General features: G+C 39.3%; 1 protein-coding gene across 1 annotated transcript in view; it reads right to left on the bottom strand.

The window, feature by feature from the left end:
- Positions 1-27,116, bottom strand: part of LOC131041776 (uncharacterized) — a 60,052-nt gene extending 32,936 nt beyond the window's left edge. The window contains exons 1-5 of the mRNA XM_057974982.2: positions 27,094-27,116; positions 26,426-27,004; positions 25,656-25,753; positions 25,456-25,518; positions 25,157-25,245 (exon numbers count right to left, since the gene is read on the bottom strand). Coding sequence (XP_057830965.2) covers positions 25,157-25,245; positions 25,456-25,518; positions 25,656-25,753; positions 26,426-27,004; positions 27,094-27,116 — 852 coding nt within the window. The remainder of the gene's footprint in view (positions 1-25,156; positions 25,246-25,455; positions 25,519-25,655; positions 25,754-26,425; positions 27,005-27,093) is intronic.
- Positions 27,117-27,477: the final 361 nt, after the last annotated feature.

A 27,477-nucleotide genomic window follows, 5' to 3' on the forward strand; every position in this document is an offset into this window, starting at 1 on the left:
CTCAAGAACATAAGTCTGTTGCACTAGTCTTGGTCCTGTTGTGGCAATTGTCTATGCTAATGCTTGACCTCGGACTATCTTCATCAGTTGTATTTCAATGTCATATTCTTGGATCGTGGCGACCCACTTGCCTCTTCTTTCACCCAATTCATTTTGCATCAATAAAGTCTTCACAGCGGCATTAGGAACAATAGTGAACACCTTGCTTCTTAATAAATAATGCCTGAATTTCTTAATGCCCTTGACCAATGCATAGGCCTGTTTTTCCACGTTCGGGTACCTCAGCTCTGTATCCTTTAATGAAGCACTCATGAAAGCAATTGGATGTTCGTATTTCTCTTCAATTCTCTAAGTGAGAATTGTTGCGCAAGTATGCTCTGAAGCAAAGGAGAACAAATAGAAAGACTTGGTGTAATCGGGGCTGACAAGGATTGGAGCATTAACAATTTCTTGCTTTATTTCTTCAAACGCTTGCTTTGTCGGAGCTGTCCATTCTATCTTTGCTCCTTTCTTCAACATGTCATTCAGTGGCTTCACGATCTCGACGAATCTAGTAATAAACTTCCTAACAAAGTTAATCTTACCAAAGAATGATTTCAATTCTATTTGACTGGTAGGCAGGCTAATCCTTGAAATAGCCTCGATGCGCTCTGGATCAATAGAAATTCCTTTCTTAGAAATAACGTGTCGAAGAAGCTTCCCCTCAGTTATGCCAAACATGCATTTCTTGGGATTCAAAGATATCCCGTACCTTCTATAGTATTGGACGATTTTCCTTAGATCATCAACATGATCTTCCCTTCTTTTGGAAAACACTGTGAGATCATCCATATTGATTATTATGCATTTTCCCACTAAATCACGAAATGCAATGTCCATCACCCTCTGGAAGGTGGCTCCTGCATTAATAAAGCCAAATGGCATTCTCCTGTAGGTGAAGGTGCCCCACTTGGTGGTAAAATTTGTCTTCAATCTATCTTCCTCCTCTATCAGAACTTGGTTATATCCAGAGTATCCATCCAAGAACGACATCATTTGAGAACCATTAACAATTTGCAACACCTCATCCAAAGATGGCAAAGGATAATTATCCTTCTCAGAAGCCCTATTCAAATTTTGGAAGTCTATACATAACCTTATTTCTCCGTTTTTCTTCCTTACCGGGACCAGATTGGCGACCCACGTCAAGTGCCTGACTGGAAATATTATCCTTGGTGAGAGTAGTTTCTTTACTTCTTGATAAATCAGTGGCTCTAGCAATGGATTCACAGGCCTCTATCTCCGCCAGAAAGGCTTGCTTCCTAGCTTCAGTGGAATTGTGTGTGTGAAAAGAGAGGTATCATAGGTTTTCAAATCCTCGTATCCCCATGCGATAATATCAAAGAATTCTTTCAGGTTTTTCAAAATTCCTTCCCTTTCTTCCGGGGTACAAACTTTCCCAATGAACGCATTCTTTATTTGTCCATTTTTCCCAAGTTTAGAGCTTCACACTCACTACCTTCTGTAGTTTGATTCCTGCTCAATCTATCAGGGTCAAAGAGTCTTTCCAACTCAATCATTCCACAAGGGATAGTATTTTTTTTCAAGTTCATTATCCCATCAGCATCAAACTCTACTTCTTCAAGTTCCTCTTCATCAATTATTTGTGCCGTAAACACATCTGAGTTCGTAAGAAAGTCTAAAATGTGTTTATCGTCTTCGAACACTTGGAAATTTGTAACATTGTCTAGCACAGAGGGAATTGAAGTTAATTCAACTGTAAATTTCTTCAAGCCTTCCATGGCAAGGGGCTCCAAGGAAAAGGCTGCTTCAGCTAATGCATTTGTGGCCTCATTATCACCTTTGTGTATCGTCTTGATGTTGAATGCATCAAAACTCTCAATCAAGTCCCATACTCTGTTATGGTAGTGGCACAACCTTTTGTCATGACAAGCATATAATTTCCTTATTTGCCGCACCATAATTTGTGAATCTCCCAGCACATGCAGGGTCTTTGCACCTTTCTGGATTGCAAGGAGCAATCCATGGACCAATGATTCATATTCAGCCACATTGTTAGTGCAGGGAAATTGCAGTCTGTATGCAGCTAGATAAGCCTCTCCAGTTGAGCTAATCAATTGCAGCACCACTCCCATTCTTGGATTTGGACCCATCGAACCTTAAGGTCCATATTTGATCAGCATTTTGAACTTGGAGCGACTGGACGACCTCTTTCTTCTTTTCTTCTTGAGAAATTTTCATTTTTTTATCCTTGAGTTCCAAAACTACCTTGGAACAGGCTCTTGTTGTGACCGAATCATGCATCACCTCATCCCAGATAGGGACCCCCTAACTTGTAGGCCCTTTTGGTCATTTGGTCTTGGTTTTTTGTGGGTTTTGGTGGCAATCTCGCCAGTCTCTCTGCTTTGTAGGTGTTCGAAGGTCTTTTGGATTTAGTCTGCTCTTCGTTTGAGCGAGTTTGGTGAAGTCTAGGGTCTGTTTTGTCTTTTTTTAGGGCTTCTGCTTTTTGTCCTAGATTTTAGGGGTTTGTGTGAGGGTTTTGAAGAAACTAAACATATGACTGGAATCAAGACCCTTCAAGGAACCTCCCAATAAATTTTGAGCCAAAACGAAGCACTTTCTATTTTTAGAAAGTTCCTATTTTTTAGGGATTTTACTGAGTCTCGAAATGTCATCATTTTGCCAAAAATAAAACTTACTATTTTTAGTAATTTCTATTTTTAGTAATTGTCTATTTATAGTAAGTCATTCCTGTGTCTTGTCTATGGATCTAACGCTGACACTTTAAAGGTGTCTATTTTTGGAAAGTTTGTTCTGACAAGACCATTTGGGCAAGGTGACAAAGATCAGGCATTTGCAACTACTTCTAATTCTGGAAAAGTCAGAAAGCAGACAGAGAGAGCCAAAAAATGGTTAGGTGCTGGAAGCCCATTCCTGAAATGGAAAGCTCGAGAAATTTGTCTGTATGGAAAGTCACCCCAAGTTCTTATATGGTGGCCTGGTCCGAGAGAAGCTCAAGATCCATCCAAGTCTGGAAGAAGCACAAAATGGTGGATTCCTTGCCTTCAATAAAATTCCGCCCAAATCCTAAGCTGGGCACCAAAATGGAGGTCTCATGGAGGATTCACAATTCAATGGAATTCCTCCTCCACAGTAAAATTCTGCCCAAATCCTAAGTTGGGCGCCAAAACGGATGTCTCATGGAGGATTCACAATTCAATGGAATTCCTCCTCCATAGTAAAATTCCGCCCAAATCCTAAGCTGGGTGCCAAAATGGAGGTCTCATGGAGGATTCACAATTCAATGGAATTCCTGCTCCACAGTAAAATTCCGCCCAACTCCTAAGTTGGGCGCAAAAATGGAGGTCTCATGGAGGATTCACAATTCAATGGAATTCCTCTTCCACAGTAAAATTCCACCCAAATCCTAAGCTGGGCACCAAAATGGAGGTCTCATGGAGGATTCACAATTCAATGGAATTCCTCCTCCACGGTAAAATTCTGTCCAAATCCTAAGCTGGGCGCCCAAATGGAGGTCTCATGGAGGATTCACAATTTGATAAAATTCCTCCTGTAGTGCAAAATGGCGTCTTAGACTAATGGAAAGCGCCAAATTGAGGGGTGCTTGGAGGCATGGAAAATGATCAAATTACAAGGCATGGTGAATTCCATACTTAAGCTTGAAGATTGAAAATTTGTCTAAGGCATGAAAGTCAAAGGGTCAAGGAGGAATCAAAAGTAAAAATCCCCTCGGGCAAATTTTTTGAATTTTCTATTTTTAGACACCGAATCTTATCAGAATGTGGAAAATTTTATAGATTCAGAATCTTGGTGAATTTCTCTATCCAATGAACCTGGCTCCTAAATTTTAGGGGGATCCCTAAAAAATAGGGGATGTTGAAAAGGATGTGAAAATTCCTTTAGAAGCAAAAGGCAACAAGTTAGAATGAAATCAAGCAAATCTTGCAAAATCCTTCAATTTCCCTCCGAAATTTGAAAGAGTGGAAGTTAATCAGTTGTCGAAGAGAATCTTCCAAGTATGACGCATGGCTTAGTGCATTTAATGAAACTTCTAATTTCAAACTCACTCACAAGGGAAGTTTCTTTTGCATGGCGCAGTGATTGGGAAAGTATGACGCATCATAAATTCAATTGCCAATTTGATGCCTCCTAACTTAGTAGGACAATTTGAAGGTTTCTATATAAGCATGGAGAGGCATTTCATTTCTCACGTGCAAGATTCAGGAAAGAAGAATTGGAAAAGTGAAGGGTGGTCGTACTTAGTCTTTGTTTTCATCATTTCCAAGGTGCTTTTCAGGATGGCGGAATCAAGCAAGGCAGCTACCCTCTCTAGGCAGGCATTGATCAAGGCAAAGATGAAAGGTTTTCTTCCTCATTCCTAGATGAATTCCAAATGGGAAGAAATTAGCGATACAAATTTGGGCACATTCAATCTGGCTGCATTCAAGATCTAAATGTTTGGGACAGCAGGGCATAGTCCATCACCAACAGCTGTCAAAATTGTCAAGAGCGGAATTGTTGCGACAGCTGGGTTTCCTCTTGCTATTCAGTGTCTAGACTTGATTCTGGAGTGTGCAGAACATTATAATTTGGAGCGGAAGACAATTTCAACATCAGATGGCAAGTCGCTGGCAACATTGACTCCAGAGTCAATTGGTGAGGCTTTCGAAATTCCTTCACACTATTCCATGACATACAGGACCAACAACGGAGCTAAGGCAGTATATGAAGCAGGTCCTGCTAGGTGTGCTAGTTTGATTAATAAACAATGGTTGCTGAAGCCTAGGATGCATGCCTCCAAGATGCCAAAGACTCTCACTATCTTTGAGTTCACACAGGAGTATGTGGATCTGATAAACATGTTGAGCAGAGTAATGGGATGTTCACATTCTATGAACTTTAAACCTGGATGTTCTTCTACATAGGCGAGCTGTGAGATCATGAATGCAAATGGGCTAGTTGCCTAGGCTAGATTGATCAGTCATTACTTGCACAAACAATTGAAAAGCTTAAAAGAAAAAAGGTCCCAGTCCTCCTTCATGAGCTCCTACCTGTTCTATATGCTTGCACGAAGGGGAGGATTTGATGGTCTGCCAGCAAGAGGAACCATGGGTTGCGGACCAGCACAGCTGAAAGTACATGAGTGTTATCCCCGACTTCATCTTCACAATGTTAGTTCTTACAGGTTGGCGAATGACACCTTCACTATGTACTTGACATGGCTTATGCAGAAGAAGTTGCACGTAAGGGTGTCACCGTAAGAAGGTGCCCTGGTCCAGAAGTATGGAGCTACATTCTTACAATTTCCTAAATTCACCTACATCAGGACGCAAGGATTCTCATTCCAGTCATACAAGTTGCCAAGATATCCATCAGACAGGCTCATATTGTTGGAGCTCATGAGACAGTTAACTGCGTATGATCGATTATAGAAGAAGAAAAAGAAGCAATCAATTGAATTCCCAGTTGTCTTAGGTGACTTCATGGAAATATGCCCAGGCTTGGAGACCGCTAAGAGTGTAGCGGGGGAATTGGCATTCTATCGCCTACCATTTTATACATCTAGGGCCCAGTATGATCCTTACTGCCAAATCAGGAAGGTTGCTGGTGTCAAATTCATACACAAGTTTCACTTAGAAGATTATTGGGTAGGTGTCGAGGATGACCTTGAGGTCCGAAAGAAAATGCATTCCAGATTGCCCCTTGATACCATTAGGTTAAGTGAAATTTATCAAGTGTCGGATCAGGTGAAGGAGGATTCAGATTTGGTACAACTTGAATTTGAGAAAGTAAAAGATTAGCCCATTTAGTTGCCAGACTGGTCAGAGCCCGGAAATTGATGATTTGAATGTCTTGGCTAGACCAGTGCTGAAATTCGCTAGGCACTAGATTGACCGACATGTAAGGAAGTTGGCGGAAGGAAATGTTCATTTGACATATCAGCTAATGGGAAGTCTAAATTCCCATAGTGAGGCGACCGAAGGCTCTTAGGAAGTTCCAGAGGAGGTTCAACAAGAAGTCCTACAAGAAGAACCTCCACAAAAGAGAGCAAGGATAGAGAGGGAGCATTCACTGACGAGTTCCTCGAGTGTACAGGAAGTAGAGATGTTTTCACATCCAGTAGGTCCACCTCCAGAGAACATTCCGACACCAGATATACTCAACATTAACGCTTCACAAGGACATAATCAGCCAAGAAGTCAAAGACCAAAAAGTCCCTCACACCAGGAAGAGGCTCGTCAGGATAGCTTCGTGGAAGTTATCCTTGGCGAAATGGAAGAGGAGTCACAAGAGCAAGAGCACATAGAAGTTCACAGTCACTCCATCCCCGCTCCAGATTGGTTGATAGGAAGGCTGAGAAAGGAACCAGAAAAAGAAACTGATCCAGCCTGGGAGTTAGAAGAATTGTTGAAAAAGATAGATCAACCAGCAGAAAGGAAGGATCCCTGGAAACTCTCTAAGATTGTAAGGGAGGAGTCTGGATCCCGGACCCTGCACATTGTTGAACCTACAGTAGATAAAGACAGGAATGAAATCAGGCAAGAAGATTATGCTATCAAACAGATTGATCTTGGCCATGCTTCCACAAGTCAAGTAATGGGAGACTTTGAAGAATCTTCCTTAGCCGTGAAGGAAAAGATGCTAAAATCAAAGGCAAAGTGTAAGAGGTTGAGGGAAGAAAATAGAGCCCTATGCGAGTACATCAAAAGTTTTAAAAGGCCACTCAGGGAGGCAGGCCATTCATTCACTCCTCCTTCCTCCCTTCCTAACGAAGTTGTTGTAAAGGAAGTTATTAGAGCAATGCAACAAAATTTCAGGGAATGGATAGAAGATGTTTACACTGAAGCAGGAAAATTCATCGAGGACCTAGCTCAACTTCATTCAAAGTTTGTGGCCCTCCTGAGTAGATTGGAGATAGCGGAAGGATTGTGGGAAGATGTGCACATATACCAAGACTTAATCATTCTGCGGCTCAAGGCTCTGACAAAGATTCCAAGACAAATTCTGATTGATGGGAAAGTAATTCAGGAGAATGAAGCTTATGACTTTCCCCGATGGTTCTATGTCATTTGCTCAAGAAGAACACCTTCAATAAATTCAGCGTAGAGTCCTTAACTTTGAAAGATTCCATCAGAGGGGTGCAAGAGGAAATCATCGGTGCAATTGAGGCATTATTTGTAAGGAAACTCAATGACGGCGGAATAATAGTGAACTCCCTTAAATCTCAGTTGCACGAGTACTTCTTCGTAGGTTCATTCCCTAAGGAACATTTTGCAAACGTTTCTTCATTTTCCAATATAATGAAGAAGACACAGGAAATCATGATGGAGTGGGAAAGATTCTTTTCCAAGAGCGAGGAAGAAATTGCCTTGATGGAATTCGACATTGAAAATGTGCCAGGTGTCTCCATCGGAGAGATGGAAGTGGTCATCAACAAATTCATACAGAAGATTTAAATGAACAGAATAATGGTCGTCCATTCTTGGATGATAATCTTTTAGTTGAATAGTGGTGGCATATTTACTGCTGGGGGTATTTTGACTAAGTGGTGGTCTGGTCAATGCATATCATCGTCGCATGAGGAGTCTTCTTACATACAACTGCCTTATTTATGATTCTATGATAGATTCTTTGTGCATGTCGCGTCACATGAAGAATGATGGGCATTTATTCCTTGCATGGAGATGATTATTGTATTTTGGGCATGATCGGTATAGTGGGGTGCATTTAATGCACTAGTGGATGCCATTTTGGGTTCTTGAAATAATTGTATATGGGCTTTAAGGGGTATTCATTGTTGATTCCCACCTTGTTGCATCTTGAGTGGGGAAACTTCTAGGGTGAAACCCTAATTAGGGTTTGCATGGCCTGAGGCCTATATAAAAGGGTGACCCCCGTAATTTGTAAAGGAGGAGAGATTATTATCTGAGATTGTTGTCTCAGGATTGTTGAAGTAGCCAACTTAATACATTGTTCGATTTTGATGGTGTATTGTTGTTCTATTTTAGCAATCTACATGGTCTTGCTCTCTTCAGTTAGATTAGATTTGCTTACATGTTGTTAGGAGAACCAGATTTGATAGGAGTACTTGTTGCAGAATCCGAGCTCATACTTTTGGTGTGCAACTAATTGTTGTATACCGTGCAAAGTTAGCCTAAGCCTTTTGTTATGTGTGTACGCTTAACTTTGATCATCAGTGAAGATTGTTCGATCCAATGGTCCATATTGGTGATCTGAAAAACCTCTACACACCCTTTGAAGATTGCACCACCTTCACTTAGTTGTGCTCTCCTGGCAAAGTGAAGCGTGGTTTGATTTTGCATGAGTGATCCTGTCTCATGTTCTTAGGATTAGATTAGCTTTAGCATAGTTCTCTCTACCCTACTCTCATTTACTTTTTGCATAATTCAAAAATCAAAAGTCCAAAACTAGGGCTTTCATTGCAAATCATCCATATAGAAATCCTTGAGCTTGCATGAGTTTATCATCTTCTTCAATTGAACACACGTAAGGCCCCTTGGGTTAACAGCAAACCCATAAACAAATGAGTCACGTCCACACACTGGAGGAACCTTGGAATTAGCCATTTGAACTTTATGCAATCTTAGCATATAGACTAATCTTGATCAAGAGAGGATAAGGTGACCATTGGTAACTTTATTCTGTGTTCGATGCTGTCAAAAAAACACATCAATAGCTCCAGCATTACTGGTTTCTGCAGTACTTGCCATTGTTGGGTTTGACGGGACCACCTTCATTACTTGCTCAATAGCAAGTTTGCACATTTCATAGGTAAACTCCGAGTGAAAAGCATTGTGAATTCTGCACCAATTGGGTAGCAACAGATCACGAGTGCCAATGCCTCTACCCAACTAAGTCTCTTGCTCTACACTCCTCAAGATGAAATCTCTAAAACTATCAAACATATCCTTGCCTCCACCCAGTTGTTCCTTAGGATCATCTTCAATAAGAATCTTTGTGGAGTTAGGCATCTCTTCCTTCTACTCAATCTCTGTTGAGCCATGCAGCATCAAAACTTCCTCAACCTTGGGCATATAGGTACCCAAATCAGTCTCCAGAAATAGGATCTCATTGTCTTCTCCATATTCAGTGATTGTCAGGCACAATTTGGGCATTCTATCAATTCTAATCTGATTGGGAACACCCTTCCATGGAAGCCACATGTGGGAAAAGTCAGTAGAGATATATCCATTCAACTTCCTTGACCAATCTCTACTTAGCAACATGCCATACATATCTGGAATGCCCACAACCGAAATATCAATACAACTCTGCACCCTTGGGTCGGCAGCCAATTGCATGTGAATGTTATTGAGTTCTCTGACAACGAGTACTTCAATCTTGTCAAGTTGGGTGACTTTCTTGTTTGTATGTAGAGGCATTAATCCCAGTTTCTGACACACCGCAAATGGCATTACGTTGCTTGAAGTGCCAGAGTCTATCAGGCAATTGTGTGTGATGTCCCCTTCTAGCTAGAGACATCACTCTAGCTTGTGATTAGCCTATCAAAGACACTCGTAGGCTAGTAGGATTGGATAGAGGGTCACCTTGGTGTGGAGATCTTCCAGGGATAGAGCAGAGCACACTTCTGGGTTGCTAGAGTTTGTTTATGATGAGTTTTGCTTTGAGTTTTGCTTGGTCAGGTTATTTTTAGTAGTTGGAGATGGACCCCTGCTATTTTTAGCAGACATCATGGTCATATCGGTGGTCAACTGGTGAGCTCCAGTTTCAGACGACATAGCTAAATTCAAAGTATTCATGGAGTTAGACAAGTTTGAATAACTTAGCATTTATTATTAAGTGATTTAATAATAAAGTTATAAAGTGACTTTATATTATAATTACTTAACTTGAGGGTCAACTCATCATTAGACGGGGCCATGTTTTTAATTAAATTATCTGAGCCAGACTATTGAATTATTAAAATTAAATGCCCATTTAATGATTAAAATCATTTTGACACCCAAAGTGAAATTAAATGAAACTACAAGCAAAATTGTAATTAAGAGGATTAGGATACGATTTGCAAAAAGGATATATAGCATTGAGTTTGGAAAGAAGGGGATGGATTGCTATTTTGCTATTTTGACATTGTGAAATTGAAAGGGTTTTGCTCTGGAGACTAGGGTTTTCAGCCACCATTGGAGGACGTAGTTGCTTCAATGTTCACCATCTGAGCTGATGAAATATTCAGTGATATTTGGTTTCAGGAAGACTTCATTCAGAGGTCTTATTTGCATCTAATTGTGCAGAATTGAAGAATAAATTCATGGGAAATTATTGCAGATTTATTGAAGAAATTTTGGTGATTAACAAGTACGGTACAGATTGCTACAGTACTGCCGTATGGACTGCTGCAGTGCCGCATGAACAATGCCGCCATACGGATTGCTACAGTACCGTGTGAACAGTAAAAAAATTAAGATTAAAGTTTGTAGTTTGCAGATTTTCATCTACTGGGACAGCAAAAATCAAGTTTTTATCTTACATTGTAATGAATTTGTTTTTCAGGCATATTGGCCATAGAACAAAACAAACATTCCCTTGATAGTCTCATAAATTAATTCCAGCAATAATATTATTGTTTCAGAATTATTTTAAGCATAGGAGTTTATTTCAGTATTGTATCATTGCTCATTATTACCAAAAAACACAAAAAAATCCATAAACATTCAAAAACCAAAACAAATTCAAATCATCTGCATTCAAAAGAAACAGTTAGCAGAGGAGAGCCAAGTTGGGTTCGTACATTGTGTAAGAGCTTGCCAAAAATCCTAACAGAGACCAAGAAAGGAGCAAGTTCATCCCTTCCTTGATAACAAATTGTGGGCTTCCTTCTCTGTTCACCATTATTGTTAATTTCCCGACTTCTCACTTCCTGTTGTGAAGCTTGACCTGTAGCCAGTGCTTGAATGATTTTAGTAAAAGCTGGCTTCACAGGTTCACTAACCCCCTAAATTGTTTCTTCTTTCTTTATTGCAGGGGTACTTTGCAGAGCCAGTTGAATTGTTGCAGGATTCTATTCTTGTGGAGCATAGGGAGAATTCTGCACCATTCCGATAAAGCTCGAGGGCTGCTGCGGAGCGTCGAATGCATCAGAAAAGACTTGTGGCACATCCTGAACAACGTTTGTGTTTGATGCCAGGTTCAGATTGCTGGGAGCGTTCCTTTGAACATTTGCCATGGCTTGCAGGGCACTTCTCGATACAGGAGCATCTCTTAGGCTTCCCAACAAACATTTGCCATGGCTTGCAGGGCACTTCTCGATACAGAAGCATCTCTTAGGCTTCCCAACAAAGAATCTCTTACTTTAGGAATTTTCATTAGTTCAAACAGAGGCAAGCTTATCTTGATTTTCTTGAATTCTTCTAGAACATAAGAGCTCAATCTTTTCAACTCCTCCCTGGGAGGATTATCTTGTTGTCTCCTTTCTACAAGTTGTGTGGATGGTTGGACTCATTCACTCCGAGGAGCAGTTGCTTGCCTGTACTCTAGTGAATCCCTCAGAGGACTAGGAACATTGTTGGCATTGGGATTGGGATAATTTCTCTGATATGCCCTTGGAGCGGCATTTCCATTTGATTGTTGAAATGCTTGAACCTCGCCAACCGCTTCCACTAGAACACTATTATTCAGCGGAGGGAAAACGTATCCATCTTTGACCAGAGGTTTTTTGGGCAAAACTTTTGATGATTCTTGATATATTGGCGCCTCCACATGGCCATTCGCTAATGTTGGTGGGAATTTGTAAGATCCCTGTGATGGCATATACTCCTCAAATTTAGGCGGGAATTTAAAATCCTCCAGAATCAAGGCCTGGTCATATCTTTGTGTCAGAACTATCTCGTATCCCGTCGCCGGAGAGTTTTCAGGACCCTCAAAATTCTTCATTTCTTGCCTGAAAATATCAGCAGCTACTTGGAATCCATGACATTGTAGCTCAGAATGCTGACTTGTATTATGAAGCCTACACCAAGTTGAATGGGCGGCCTCTGCAAGGAATACTTTGTCTGTCGGCCTATTGTCGGAGGGTGGTAGATTGTCTAGCGGTGAAGGCACGTCCCCATTATTTGGTGTTGTGTTCCATGCTTTCTTATGGAACCCTTGGTTATTATTGTTATTTTGAAAACCATGATTGTTATTTTGATGCCCAGTACCATGTCCTTGATGGTTTTCATGATGATTTGGAGGGTTATTATGATACCCTCTATTGCCTCCTTGGTATGCCTGATAATTTCTCTGCATGCGTTACATCTAGTTATTCTGATTTCTAAGGTAAGTCACCTTAGTAGACAGCCTTTTCACTTGTTTTATCGGCTCCTTCATCTCGTCCCTTTCTTCTTGAGTTCTAGATGGAGTAGTTGTGCTCTGTAGGTAAACTAGTTGTGATGGCAGAGCTTGTGACATCGGGGTCCCTAGATGAGGCACTAATTGATTCGCCGGAGTAGGAACTAGATTGACAACAGGGAGATAAGTCGTTATGCCAACTTGTGGATTATAAGGCATTGTTCCTGCAACAGTCGCAGGTGATCATAGGCTAATCTTGAAAGCTTCATCATAGGCTGTCTTCAGATCATTTGGGTTAGTTTGTTGGACAAACATAGAGGTTAAAAAGTCCAAGGCTGCATAGTATATATTTCTAGCTGCTTCATCATTCACATTGTATGGCGAGCGTAGCCTAGAATAAGCTCTTTGGAATCTGTTGTTAAAGGCGCCAATCAACTCCCGCTCTTGTCTTCTTACTTCAATGAATTGCCGATATACTTTTGCTAGGGAAACATGCAACCTAAATTTTGCCAAGAATGCATCTTTCATCTGTTGCCAAGTTCCAATGGAATCCAACTGCAGATTAATGTACTAGAATGCCTCTTCACCCAATGAATATGGAAATAGCCAACAGGCGACATCCTCGTGTTTGATATCTCTATTCTAGAGAGTATCCTCAAATAATTTAATATGCTCCTCAGCAGTACGATTGACATCATTAATGTAGAACTTGGTGCAGAAATGCTCTAGATTCGTTGGCATGTCATGATATGCAGTAAAAGATGCGAGCGGTGAAGCATTTATGGGATACCAAGCCACTCCCGAGGCTTCTTGTTGTTGTTTTTTTTGTTGCTGCTGCTGTGGCTGGTGTGCCATCGCAGGTGTCGGCTGTTGCTGAACAACTGGTGGTGTTGGTGCTTGAATGAGTACTTTCTGAATACTCGCACCAGCTACTCTCGGTATCGGCCGCTGCGGTGGACTCTAAAACAAACGAGTAAGATCTTCAACACTTGGCGAACCTTGACTTGTGGAGGCGGTTTCCTTCTTCCCACGTTTTGGCTTGAATATAAGCTCTTGGAATTCCTTTGCTCCTGGAGTAGATCGTAAAATCCTTTGATGTCTTTTTGGTGAGAATGAATTAATACGCTCTAGCTTCTTGGATCACCAGAGGACGGGGCACGTGGAGCAAGTGGAAACCTTTGGTTGAGCAAATCTCTTTCAATCTCAACAACAATCTCAACAACCTTCTCTCATTCTCGTAACACCAGTTGAATTTTGTTGTACTATTCTTCGCTTGTGCTTATTTTCTGAGCAAAATCAGCTATGTCAGCAATGATATCCTCCTGATGATCATGAAATCCCAAACTAGGCTGCAAAACAGGTGCTAAACTTCTAGTGCCAGGCAACACCATCTTGAGTCATAACTTCTTCCTTGAGCAATAAAGTTTCTCCTTCAATGAAATTCTGCCCTCCTAGCGCCAATTTTGTTGACGTGTTTTTTTGACAGTGTCAAACACAGAATAAAGTTACCAACAATCACCTTACCCTCTCTTGATCAAGATTAGTCTGTATGCTAAGATTGCACAAAAGTTCAAATGACTAATTCCAAGGTTCCTCCAGTGCGTGGGTGTGACTCAGTTGTTTGATGGGTTTGTTGTTAACCCAAGGGGCCTTACGTGTGTTCAATTGCAAAAGATGATAAACTCATGCAAGCTCAAGGATTTCTATATGGATGATTTGCAATGAAAGCCCTAGTTTTAGATTTTTTGGATTTTCGAAATATGCTGAAAGCAAATGAGAGTAGGGTAGAGAGAACTATGTTAAAGCTAATCTAATCCTAAGAACAAAAGACTAGATCACTCATGTAGAATCAAACCACACTTCACCAACAGAGCACAACTACGCGAAGGCGGTGCAATATTCAAAGGGTGTGTAGAAGTTTTTCAGATTACCAATGTGGACCATCGAATTGAACAATCTTCACTAATGATCGAAGTTAAGCGTACACACATAACAAAAGACTCAGGCTAACTTTGCACGGTATGCAACAATCAGCTACACACCAAAAGTATGAGCTCGGATTCTGCAACAAGTAATCCTATCAAATCCAGTTCTCCTAACAACATGTAAGTAAATCTAATCTAACTGAAGAGAGAAAGACCATGCAGATTGCTAAAATAGAACACGAATACACTATCAAAATCGAACAATGTATTAAGTTGGCTACTTCAACAATCCTGATGCAACAAAATCAGATAATAATCTCTCCTCCTTTACAAATGAGGGGGGTCACCCCTTTATATAGGCCTCAGGCCATGCAAACCCTAATTAGGGTTTCACCCTAGAAGATTCCCCACTCAAGATGGACCAAGGTGGGAATCAGCAATGAATACCCCATAAAGCCCATATACAATTATTTTATGAAACCAAAATGGCGTCCACTAGTGCATTAAATGCACCCCACTATACCGATCATGCTTAAAATACAATAAACATCTCCATGCAAGGAATAAATGCCCATCATTCTTCATGCGATGACGACATGCATGGAGAATCTGTCATAGAATCATAAATAAGGCGGCTGCATGCAAGAAGATTCTTCATGCGATAACAACATGCATTGACTGGACCACCACTTAGTCAAAATACCCCCAGCAGTAAATATGCCACCACTATTCAACTAAAATATTCTCGTCCAAGAATGGACGACCATTATCCCGTTCATTTATGGCATATGCAATGCATTTATTGACAATCGCTTCCAGCTCTCCGATGGAGACACTTGGCACATTTTCAATGTCAAATTCCATCAAGGCAATTTCTTCCTCGCTCTTGGAAAAGAAGCTTTCCCACTCCATCATGATTTCTTGTGTCTTCTTCATTATACTAGAAAATGAAGAAACATTTGCAAAATGTTCCTTAGGGAATGAACCTACGAAGAACTCGTGCAACTACGATTTCAGGGAGTTCACTGTTATTCCACCGTCATTGAGTTTCCTTACGAACAATGCCTCAATTGCATTGATGATTTCCTCCTGCACCCCTCTGATGGAATCTTTAAAAGTTAACGACTCTATGTTGAATTTATCAAAGGTGTTCTTTCCTGAGCAAATGATGTAGAACCATCGGGGAAAGTCATAAGCTTCATTCTCTTGAATTACTTTCCCATCAATCAGAATTTGCCTTGGAATCTTTGTTAGAGCCCTGAGTCGCGGAATGGTTAATTCCTAGTATACGTGTACATCTTCCCACAATCCTTCCACTGTCTCCAATCTGCTTAGGAGGGCCATGAACTTTGAATGAAGTTGAGCCAGGTCCTCGATGAATTTTCCCGCTTCTGTGTAAACATCTTCTATCCATTCCCTGGTGTGCCATTGCTCTAATAACTTTTGCATCATCAACAACTTCCTTAGGAAGGGAAGGAGGAGTGAATGAAGGACCTGCCTCCCTGAGGGGCCTTTTGAAACTTTTGATGTACTCGCATAGGGCTCTATTTTCTTCCCTTGGCTACTTACATTTCTCCTTTGATTTCAGCATCTTTTCCTTCACGGCTAAGGAAAATTCTTCAAAGTCTGCCATTACTTGACCTATAGAAGCATGGCCAAGATCAATGTGTCTAAAAAAATAGTCGTCCTACCTGATTTCGTATGAATTTGTGTATGAATTTGATGCCAGCAACCTTCTTGATTTGGCGATAAGGATCATACTAGGCCCTGGATGTATAAAATAGCAGGCGATAGAATGCCAATTCCCCTGCTACACTTTCAGCGGCCTTCAAGCCTGGGCATATTTCCATGAAGTCACCTAGGACAACTGGGAATTCAATTGATTGCTTCTTCTTCTTTTGTAATTGATCATAGGCTATTAACTGTCTCATGAGCTCTAGCAATATGAGCTTGTCTGATGGATACGTTGGCAACTTGTATGACTGGAATGAGAATCCTTGCGTCTTGATGTAGGTGAATTTAGGAAATTGCAAGAATGTAGCTCCATACTTCTGGACCAAGGCACTTTCTTGCGGCGACACCCTTACGTGCAACTTCTTCTGCATAAGCCGTGTCAAGTACATAGTGAAGGTGTCATTCACCAACCTGTAAGAACTAACATTGTGAAGATGTAGCTGGGGATAACACTCATGTAGTTTTAGCTGTGTTGGTCCACAACCCATTATTCCACTTGCTGGCAGACCATCAAATCCTCCCCTTCATGCAAGCATATAGATTAGGTAGGAGCTTATGAAGAAGGACTGGGAGCTTTTTTCATTTAAGTTTTTTAGTTGTTCGTGCAAGTAATGACTAATCAATCTGGCCCAGTCAACTAGCCCATTTGCATTTATGATCTCGCCTATGTAGAAGAACATCCAGGCTTCAAAGTTCACAGAATGTGAACACCCCATTACTCTACTCAACATCTTTATTAGGTCCACATACTCCTGCTTGAACTCAAAGATAGTGAGTCTTTGGCATCTTGGAGGCATGCATCCTAAGCTTCAACAACCACTGTTTATTAATCAAATCAGCACACCTGGCAGAACCTGCTTCATATACTGCCTTAGCTCTGCAGTTGGTCCTGTATGTCATGGAATAGTGCGAAGGAATTCTGAAATCCTCACCAATTGACTCCGGAGTCAATGTTGCTAGCAACTTGCCATTTGATGTTGAAATTGTCTTTCGCTCCAAATTATAATGTTCTGCACACTCCAGAATCAAGTCTGGACACTAAATAGTAGGAGGAAAACCAACTGCCGCAACAATTCCGCTCTTGACAATTTTGACAGCTGTTGGTGATGGACTATGCCCTGTTGTCCCAAACATTCTAATCTTGAATGCAACCAGATTGAATGTGCCCAAATTTGTATCGCTGCTTTCCTCCCATTTGGAATTCATTTGGGAACACGGAAGGAAACCTTTCATCTCTGCCCTTATCAATGCTTGCCTGGAGAGGGTAGTTGCCTTGCTTGATTCCACTATCCTGAAAAGCACCTTGGAAATCATGAAAACAAAGACTAAGTATGACCACTCTTCACTTCTCCAATTCTTGTTTCTTGAATCCTACACGTGAGAAATGAAATGCCTCTCCATGCTTATAGAAACCTTCAAATCGTACTGCTAAGTTAGGAGGCATCATTTTAGCAATTGAATTTATGATGCATCATACTTTCCCAATCACTATGCCATGCAAAGGAACTTTTCTTGTGAGTGAGTTCAAATTTAGAAATTTCATTTAATGCACTAAGTTATGTGTCATACTTGGAAGATTCCCTTCGCCAACTCATTAACTCCCACTCTTTCATCTTTTGGAGGGAAATTGAAAGATTTTTTAAGATTCGCTTGATTTCATTCTAACTTGTTGCCTTCTGCTTTTGAAGGAATTTTCACGCCCTTTTCAACATCTCCTATTTTTTAGGGATCCTCCTAAAATTTAGGAGCCAGGTTCATTGGATAGAGAAATTCCCCACGATTTTGAATCTATAAAATTTTCCACATTCTAATAAGATTCAGTGTCTAAAAATAGAAAATTCCAAAAATTTCCCGAGGGGATTTTACTTTGGATTCCTCCTTGACCCTTTCACTTTCATGCCTCAGACAAATTTTCAATTTTCAAGCTTAAACATGGAATTCACCATGTCTTGGAATTTGATCATTTTCCATGCCTCCAAGCACCCCTCAATTTGGTGCTTTCCATTAGTCTAGGGCGCTATTTCCATGTGCAGAGGAATCCATCAAGTTTTGATTTCTCCATGACCCCTCTCTTTTGGAGCTTTGATCATGGCTTGGGCACTAAACTTGATGAAGGAGGAATTCACACTTTTTTTAATCTTCCATCACCTCCTTGTTTTGGTGCCCTTCTAAGGAGTAGGGCAGAGTATGGAGGAATTTCTCATTTTGGAGTTTTTCCTTGACTCTCTGGGTTTGGGGCCATGACCTCCTCCTGGGCACTAATTCTCTTTGTGGAAGGTATTCCACTCGTTGTCCATCTTTCCAAGCATTCTTCAATTTGGCGCCTTCTTTTCATCTTGGGTGCTAACTTGCACTAAAGGAGGAATTTCATTGAATGTTGAATCCTCCATGAGACTTCCATTTTGGCACCCTCCACAGGATTTGGGCGGAATTTGACTATGAAGGAGGAATTTCATCCAATTGTGAATCCTCCATGACCCCTCTATTTTTGTGCCCTGCTAAGTGTTTGGGTGGAATATCACTGTGGAGGAGGAATTTTATCAAATTGTGAATCCTCCATGACCCCTCCATTTTGGCGCCTTGCTAAGTGTTTGGGCGGAATTTCACTGTAGAGGAGGAATTTCATCAAATTGTGAATCCTTCATGACCCCTCCATTTTGGCGCCCTATTGAGTGTTTGGGCAGAATTTCACTTTGAAGGAGGAATTCGTCTTTTCATGCTTCTTCTGAACTTGGATGGATTTTGAGCCTCTTCTGGGTCAGGCCACCATATAAAAACTTGAGGCGATTTCCCAGACAGACAAATTTCTCAAGCTCTCCATTTCAGGAATGGGCTTCTAGCACATAACCATTTTCTGACTCCCCCTATCTTCTTTCTGACTTTCTGGAATTAGAAGTAGTTGTAAATGCCTGATCTTTGTCACCTTGCTTGAATGGTCGTGTTAGAACAAACTTTCCAAAAATAGAAACCTTTAAAGTGTCAGCGTTAGATCCCTAGACAGGACACGGGAATGACTTACTATAAATAAAAACTTACTAAAAATAGAAATTACTAAAAATAGTAAGTTTGATTTTTGGCAAAATGACAACATTCTGGGACTCAATAAAATCCCTAAAAAATAGGAACTTTCCAAAAATAGAAAGTTGCTCCGTTTTGGCTCAAATTTTATTGGGAGGTTCCTTGAAGGGTCCTGATTCTAGTCGTATGTTTAGTTTCTTCAAAACCCTAACAAAAACCCCTAAAATCTAGGACAAAAGGCTGAAACCCTAAAAAAAGACAAAACAAGCCCTAGACTTCACCAAACTCGCTCAAATGAAAAGCAGACTAAATCAAAATGACCCTCGAACACTTGCAAAGTGGAGAGACTGACGAGACTACCACCAAAACCCACAAAAAACCAAGACCAAATGACCAAAAGGGCCTACAAGTTAGGGGGTCCCTATCTAGGATGGGGTGATGTGTGATTAGGTCACAACAAGACTTGCAAATGTAGAATAAGAAATCAAGTCAAAGTGGGAGTGTATAAAGGTTATATATCATGTATGATTGATGCCCATTTGTTTGTTTTGCAGGAAACAAGGAAAGAAATCAAAAGGATCAAGTTGGAGGAAGATTGGAGAAAAGACGTCAAGGAGAGAATGTCAATATCAAGATCAAGTTGCAAGGAAATTATCCTCAAGGAGACTTCATGAACGAGCACAAGTAGATGACTACACAAGAAACATTTACTAATGCAAGATCAAGATCTACACTAGCACGCAAAGAGAAGGCTTCATTTACAACCAGAGCATGCCTAAGAGAAAGAATCTCAAGTATTCTTACCACACCCTGGAGGCATGGAGAGATCATAAGATGGCTTAGGAGAGACCGTGCAATCACTCCAAGAAACACAAGTAAGGATGGAAGAAAGACTTAGCTACATCAATACTTCCCATCACCACTACTTTGAGCGAGCTAGATAATGTTGAGTATCAAGAGATATCTCTCAGCATCCCTTCATGGTGACAAGTCAACTCTACAAGTGCAAGTTGAGGTGGAATCCTAGTCATTGTCCCAGTCACCACTCACCAATCAAGGAAGGTCTACATTAGCATGTCTAGATACAATGTATTCGATTCGTCCATGATGGCACAAACTCCGATGTACCTACCCCTGACATCTATTGGTCCACATTCCCTGAATGTAATTTTCTCATTGGCTAAAGAGAGTTTGTTGTAACAAACCCTAATTAGGGTTTTCATTGTAAAATCCTACCCATTGATCTCAAATTGATCTGAGTCATTAAATTGTATTGAGAGCACTATAAAAGGCTCAATCTCTTCATTTGTAAAGGTTAATAGTTGGAGAATAGTTAATAGCTAGTAGTGAGTTAATAGTTAGTAGATAGTCTTAAGAGAATAGAATAGAAGTTAAAGTAGAGTAGGAAGAGAAGGTAGAAATTGTTGCCTAAGTTGTAAATGAACTCCATTTTCATTGAAGTTATGGTGAAGTGTGTTCTTTCATTACAATGTGCATGGTTTCTTGTTGGATCTTCACATTAGATAATAAATAAATTAGATTGAATGGAAGAAGTTGTTGAATGTATTCATGTGGAATCCGCTTAGTCCATACCACTAGCCTCTTACTGATTGTGAGCATGCCTTGTGTGGTCAACTGGAATAACATGAGCTTAACCTCGAATCATCCTACACTCATTGTTTATGCATTAACTTGAATGGTGATCAATGTTTAGCGGTAATGATTCGAACATCTTTGAAACGTCCTTAGAAGATTGCACTGAGCTTGTGTCGAATTGTTCAAGTTGATGGTGAGACCTAGCTTGGTAGGATTCCACCTATTCATTTATCTATCTTCTTACATTCTAGGTCTTAAAATAGACTCTCTCAAACCCTACCTCTTTTGCTATTTTTTATCTTTCAATTGAGTAGATAGGACTTAAGTTCCAGGAAATCAAGCATTCAGGCATTCGAATGTAAGTCCCCTTGTGATTCCAGCATAATCACATCAAACCAATGAGCTTATCCACATGTAGAGACCCTACATTTATGAACATTGGAGTCTTTCTTGGATGAAGCTTAAGCAAATCTTCAGCATCCAAAAGATTTTGTTCAAGAGAGGATAAGATACTTTGGTATTTATTCTATGTTCGCATGTGCATAAAAAACATATCAACAACTCCCATTATGCTTGTATGCTATCTCCTCCCACTATGCGTGTATGCTTCTTTGTAGTGGAAATGTTTTTCTAAACTATGACCGTAACTTCAACTTCATTTTTTAGATGGGTTCCAACATTGGATTTGCATGACTAAGGTTTCTTTGGTTCCTTCTCATCCTCATCTCCTTTATTCTCTTTTCTCTACAATCCTTAAGGACTATACAATCTCTTGATCTTGACCACGTTGTGGTATTTTCCTACTTTTATTGGGGTCTAAGGGCATGAATCTCTTAAATATGACTAACATAACTATGCCAAATGTTTACTCTTCTATCACGTAAAACTAGTATTCGAATGAATGACAAAGCTAACAATGCACACTAGATAAAGGAGTAAAAGTATATCTTTATTCACACTTGAATTTATTACAAAAGTAGACTAAAGATGGTGCCACAAGAACACAACCATCTATCAACCAACTCCTATAACTACCCAAAAGCCAACAAAAAATTACTACATAGTCAGATACAAACATATTAACAAAACATAATAAAGGTCCTATGAATGAAACAAAGCAGCAATCATAACAAATACTCAATTACTCCCTAGTCTTCATCCAAAAGGAAGTCCTCAATAGTTGCATGATGATAATGTATTGCTTGGGCCAACAAAGCCACATAGGCCAACGTAGAGTGACGAAGAAGAATAAATCTCCATTCAGCTCTCAAAGCCAAATCTTTCTAATCCATTACATACTATTCAACAATGTATTCAAGATCTGGAACCAATTGCACACATTATATGTGAGGTAGCAAACATTGCCCAAAGGTTACACAACATTCATTCTCCCTTGGTCTTACAAGAAGCTAGGTGCATTCGGCAATTTGTGGAAGGATACTACCATAATGAGTTCATTCAAATATAGATTTATAATGGGTGATGGCCTACTACTGAACTACATGAAACACAAATGGATTCTAGTGTGAGTTTCACCATCCTTTGGAGGATTAGATGGGAAGGTTTTAGAAACTCTATACTCTATCGAATATCAATTCAGATACCTCTACCTCATGTTGCAGAGAGAGATGGCAGCCCAACATACAATTGGCACTAAAATTGATGAATCCATGAGAATTTCTAAAAAAATAAAAGAGGAATTAGAAGATCAGATGCTTAGATTTCAAGTCCAATTAGTTCGGCTTGCTCAATTTACAAAAGTTAGAAGAATGTAAGTGTGCTCAAGGAAGATCAAGAGATATTAGAATTTCGAATGGCCAATGAAAGACCAGCACTTAGTTAAGGAAGGTTGTACAGATGGTCAAAACATCCAAAGAATAAGAACTTTTGGCTGATCATCATCTAAAGAAATGAACAAAATAAGTTTGTGCAAGTTACAAGTAGTTTCCTGATGTAAGACAAAAACAAGCTCCTAGCTTTAAAATTTAAAATTCAAAACACAAACACAAACAGAGTCTCTCTATTACAATTAAACTCTCAAACTGCAACAAATTTGCAAACACAATTTTTATTACTTATTCATTATTTGAATGAATACACCTCTCACCCTAACATTCAACTTGACATTCAAATTCAGAACCTAAACAAATCACTTGCAGCCTGTAAATTTATATTATATCTGCACATAATGTTCTTCAATTAGGCCTTTCGTTGGCCCTCCTCTTTGCACAATGCCTTTCTACACAATCTATCGGCTCTAAATGCTTCACTTTGTAACAACCCTTCTCTGTTCTCTCTCATTCGTAGCTCCCTTATCTCTTCAATTCCTCTGCTTTTCAACATGCATTTCTGCATTCTCTTGATGCTCCACTGAGCTTCCACCTGCAATACCTTCCTCTACATGCTGGGTCAGCATTCATCCACAAGGCCTCTACATTTATGATGGACAAGCCCACTTTTTTTCTCCTAACCGCTACCACTCACCATGCAGCCACTCTTTTCTTCAGGGGCAAATCCCCTCTCATATGAAATTCCACACACTACCAATCCACCCCTCCAATCTGTTCGTCCATGTGAATTTGAACCCTTCCCTCCTTTGCTGTTACCACCCTCTCCCCTATTTTGGGCCTCCCTCTTCAAGATATTAAATAGCCTCCACAATATTCATGGTTGAAATAGTACACCCAGCTAATGTAATTGCCGCTAGCTATTTGTGGTAAAGCATCTTTGTCATTTATGAAGCGCTACCAAGGGATAACAGTTTTCAACAACTTCCAGATATGATTAAGGGAAAACAGTAAATACGCGGCAATAGTCTATGCTTTCACAATCTGACAAAATTCTTTATTAATCGATGGATGTCCATACCCTATTTTAGGATGCCCCTGCATCATTTCCCAACATTCAACTCCAACTTCTTCAGTGTCTACACTACCTCCAAGGATGTCTCCTAACTCTGCTCCTTAGTAATGATTGTTTATTCAAGTTTTTGTCATTTGGAAGACGAATTTTCTTTTGGGGCAGCTAATGTAGATAGCATAATTATAAATTACATATTAATTGCATTGTACCTTTGGAAAGTCAATAAGCATGGTTATGCCCCATTGTCTAATTGAATTAGTTTTGGTAGTTACCAACGGTTGGAATTCCTTGGCAACTATCGAGAGTCTTATAGAGTTCTTTTGTAGTCGAGAAAAGGGGCCATATGTTAGAACTACTCCCTTATTCCAGTTTTGCATAAGAGCATTGAGTTAACAAGGAAAGTAATCATAGGAAAAATCTCTTGAATTAAGGTGCTATTCCTGTATGAATCATTTATATGTATAAAATTAGTTTACTGTACTTTAAATAATTGTATATTCATTTAGCAAGTAAACAATCTAGAGACTAATAGTTCTCTATTTTTAAAGCTATCCCAAATTCTTGTAAGATATCACATCTTTTTTACTTCTCTTATAACTCTGATGTCCATTGTATGGAAACATACTGTGATACATAAATTTATCGAAATAATATGCATAATCAGCCCTTATAAATGATTTTGGTTCCTCATGTATTCTATGAATTGTCTCTATATTGAACATCAAAGGAAAGAGAAAAGGTATTCCATAACAAACTGCAAGTGTTTTCTGATATAGAATTATATATCTTAACAAGGGCCACAAAACAAATCAGACACTTCTCCATGTAAGAAGCACTTAATTTACCTTACTCCTATCTTGAGTTGTTTCAAGAAACATAGAAGCTAGGATAAAGGAAAACAATATGAGTGGAATAATCATAAGATAATCTTGGGTAACCAATGTGTAAACAATGAAAAAGCCCAGGTGAAAAGTTCATCTTCACCTCGTACAATCTCAATTTGAGATGTATACAATATCGTTGCCCAAAGGATATGCACAATGAACCTCAAAATGGATAATGACAACAATCGTGGAGCCAGAACCAAGCAGGAAAAGTGGCTAACAAAAAATCATATGAGTAAATACACACAAATGAAAAAGATGCAATGACAACAATTCAAAACAGGACAAGCACAGTTGAATCTCGGTCATCAAATACAATACCAAAAGCTAGCCAGAATTAGCAACACATTTGGTTGACATATTTTACAAAAGAAGAGTTCATTCAGCTTGAATATGAAAGAAATCAAAGCAGATTTAATAAATTTATGGTGCAGAGAAATTCGGAAAAATGTACATAAGCCGCCCATTCTACATCCACACAAAAGTACCATGTTTATATAAATAAATTTATTCAAGGAAAATAAAAAGCAACACTGTCAAAAACACAGCACAGACAATCTAAGTAGGCTTAAAAAAAGGGAAAGTGAAAGAGGTGAAGAAATGATTAAATCTTCATGATATTTTCCACAATTCAATAAATCCTAAAAGAAGCCTATAAAGATCAACCAAAGGATCTATTATGACAAAATTTCTATGGATTAACAATAATTGCGTGAATGAGGATGATAATAGAAATATGTAAAGCATTTAACACATGATCTAGAACACAATATATATAAGCAACTACTACATGTGAAGATACTTTACTTGCTTCTTCAGGTCATCAAGATCATCTTGTGTAACAATCCTGAAGTAAGGCTCCATTTCCTTCCAAAATGGAGTTGAGCATGCTAGACCTGAAGCACCCACTCCAAAAGTTAAACATTAAAAATAAAAGAAACAAACAATCAGGTATTACAGCTGCTTAACCATGATGAACTAATGTGCAGTATAATGACAAATCTCTTATAGGGCTATATGACTATTTTCTGCAAGTTAGCTTATTCAATTGTAGTGTTAATATCAATCGAGAAAGTCTCATAAACTTCAAAAGTTTCAAATCATACTTCTTGCATTATTAGCATCCTCAATGGCTCTTATAAGTTCTTCATAATCATCATCCATTTTTCCTATCAAAGAACAAAACAAAGCATCATGTAGGACATACCTAATAAAAATCAAAACATGGCACATAATTTTGCCTGATAGCCAAGTTTCCTTAACTAATAGAGTACTCATTTCCTGGGATAAGAAAAAGGGTACCTACCAGTAAGCTCTGCAGATCCACTGTTATCTGGGACCATAGGCTGAGTAAGAGGATCACAATCAGATGAACTTTTCTCAGTCAAAAATTGGCTTGGCTTGCTGAAAAAACACCAAAAAGGACTCTTAGAATAATTCCACAATTATTTTTCTCTTCTAATGTTTACACATAGCTAGAATGACAAATTTTTACCCACTTCAAAAGAGAATATAATTATTATCAAACGGGATGAGGTTGTGCAGTAAACCACCAGTGTTTCCAAAGTGAAGACCCATGTTCAACTTCCCAAGAAGCATGTTACATGTTTAGATGTATTGCATGTTAAATGTTGAATTGGGTAAACTACCACAGAAAACTGTGGGCATGCTGTATTTCAATGGACAAGGTCAGGGTGCAAGTCATACATGACTTTGACAGAAGAGATGCTGCTCAATCATGTTATCTAAGATGGACACCTTCCAAGGGGAGTTTAATTATCAGCAAAAAAATGCGAATGACAAATTTGGAGCTGGAGAGAGGCAGGGAGGGGGGAGAGAGCTTTCTTGCAGTATTTAAGCTCTCAAGTTTCTTTGCATGCTAGCTCTCTCAAAGAATTTATAGATAAGTAATTCAGTAAAATGAAAAATTAAAATAAGACTCAATTTTCTTGAGATATATACTCATATTGTGAAAAAAAATTGTAGTCACGAATTTTGTATTTCTAGGCATGTAAACCATGTTTTTCAGTTCAATATAATTTGGAGTCCAATATAAAAACAGAAATATTTTTCCACCTTTTCTCTTTATCAGAAAGAGTCCCCAAATTTGTTAGGTGATTTGTGTTTGAAGTTATATCCATAATATCACTATCTTTGCAAACACTTGTCATCCTGGCCAACAAATCTCTCCTCGTCTTAACTTGCCGATGTGTGCAATCTCCACTGCCTTCTTTGGGGGCAAACTTGGACTTCTTTGTAGGTATAATCAATTTTCCAGATCTTGAACCGGTATGCTTATGTTTGACCTCTGTCCTTGCATTGTTCTTGGTGATATCCATATTCTCATTCTTGCTTTCCAGATCGTTGGTTGCACCTAGCCTTATTGAGCAAATTTTCTCATTTTGTAATTTGCTCTGATGCCCACAGTGGTGTTTGGATGAATGTCCTGATGAATCAGGCTTACCCCCTTTACCAGCAACATAAACAGAACCTTCTGTAATTGTCATATTGTGAACTTGATTTGATGTTGGAGCCACAGAATTTATTCTTTTTGCAATACAAGCCTTCTTGTCTGACCTCTTACCAAGCAACTGTGTAACAGGAAGCGATGAAGTCCTTACTTCTGCTGCCTGATTTTTGCCATTGATGGTTGACCTGAAGACAATGCATATCCACAAAAAAATTTCAAAGAAAGACTCCAAAGATAGGACAACATAACTCAGAAGACAAACGTTTAAATGAACCTGAGACATACAAATGAAAACATCTTAAACATAAATCCAAACTTTCATGTTATCATAATTAATTTCCAATAAGTTTTAAAATTTAAACAATTTTTTGTTTCTCAAAGAAGAGATGAACTTCTAGCAATAATCATAAAGGGAATATACAATCTAAAATTATCAATTTGTTGGAGAATTCATTGTAAAATATCTTTGATGCACTAGAATATAATACCTGAAATGATGGATTTCATTTCGCCTTGGTTGGCTGTCACTATTAACTTCAAGCTTATCTTTAAAACTTGATGTATACTCACATTTTGCATCCAAAGCTCCATTAGTCACTGAAGGTAAACTTATGTTTGTCTTCGATTCAGGATGCTTCCTTTTCATTCTCCTCTTTTC

This window comes from Cryptomeria japonica, chromosome 4, assembly GCF_030272615.1.
Source record: "Cryptomeria japonica chromosome 4, Sugi_1.0, whole genome shotgun sequence".
NCBI classification, from domain to species: domain Eukaryota; kingdom Viridiplantae; phylum Streptophyta; class Pinopsida; order Cupressales; family Cupressaceae; genus Cryptomeria; species Cryptomeria japonica.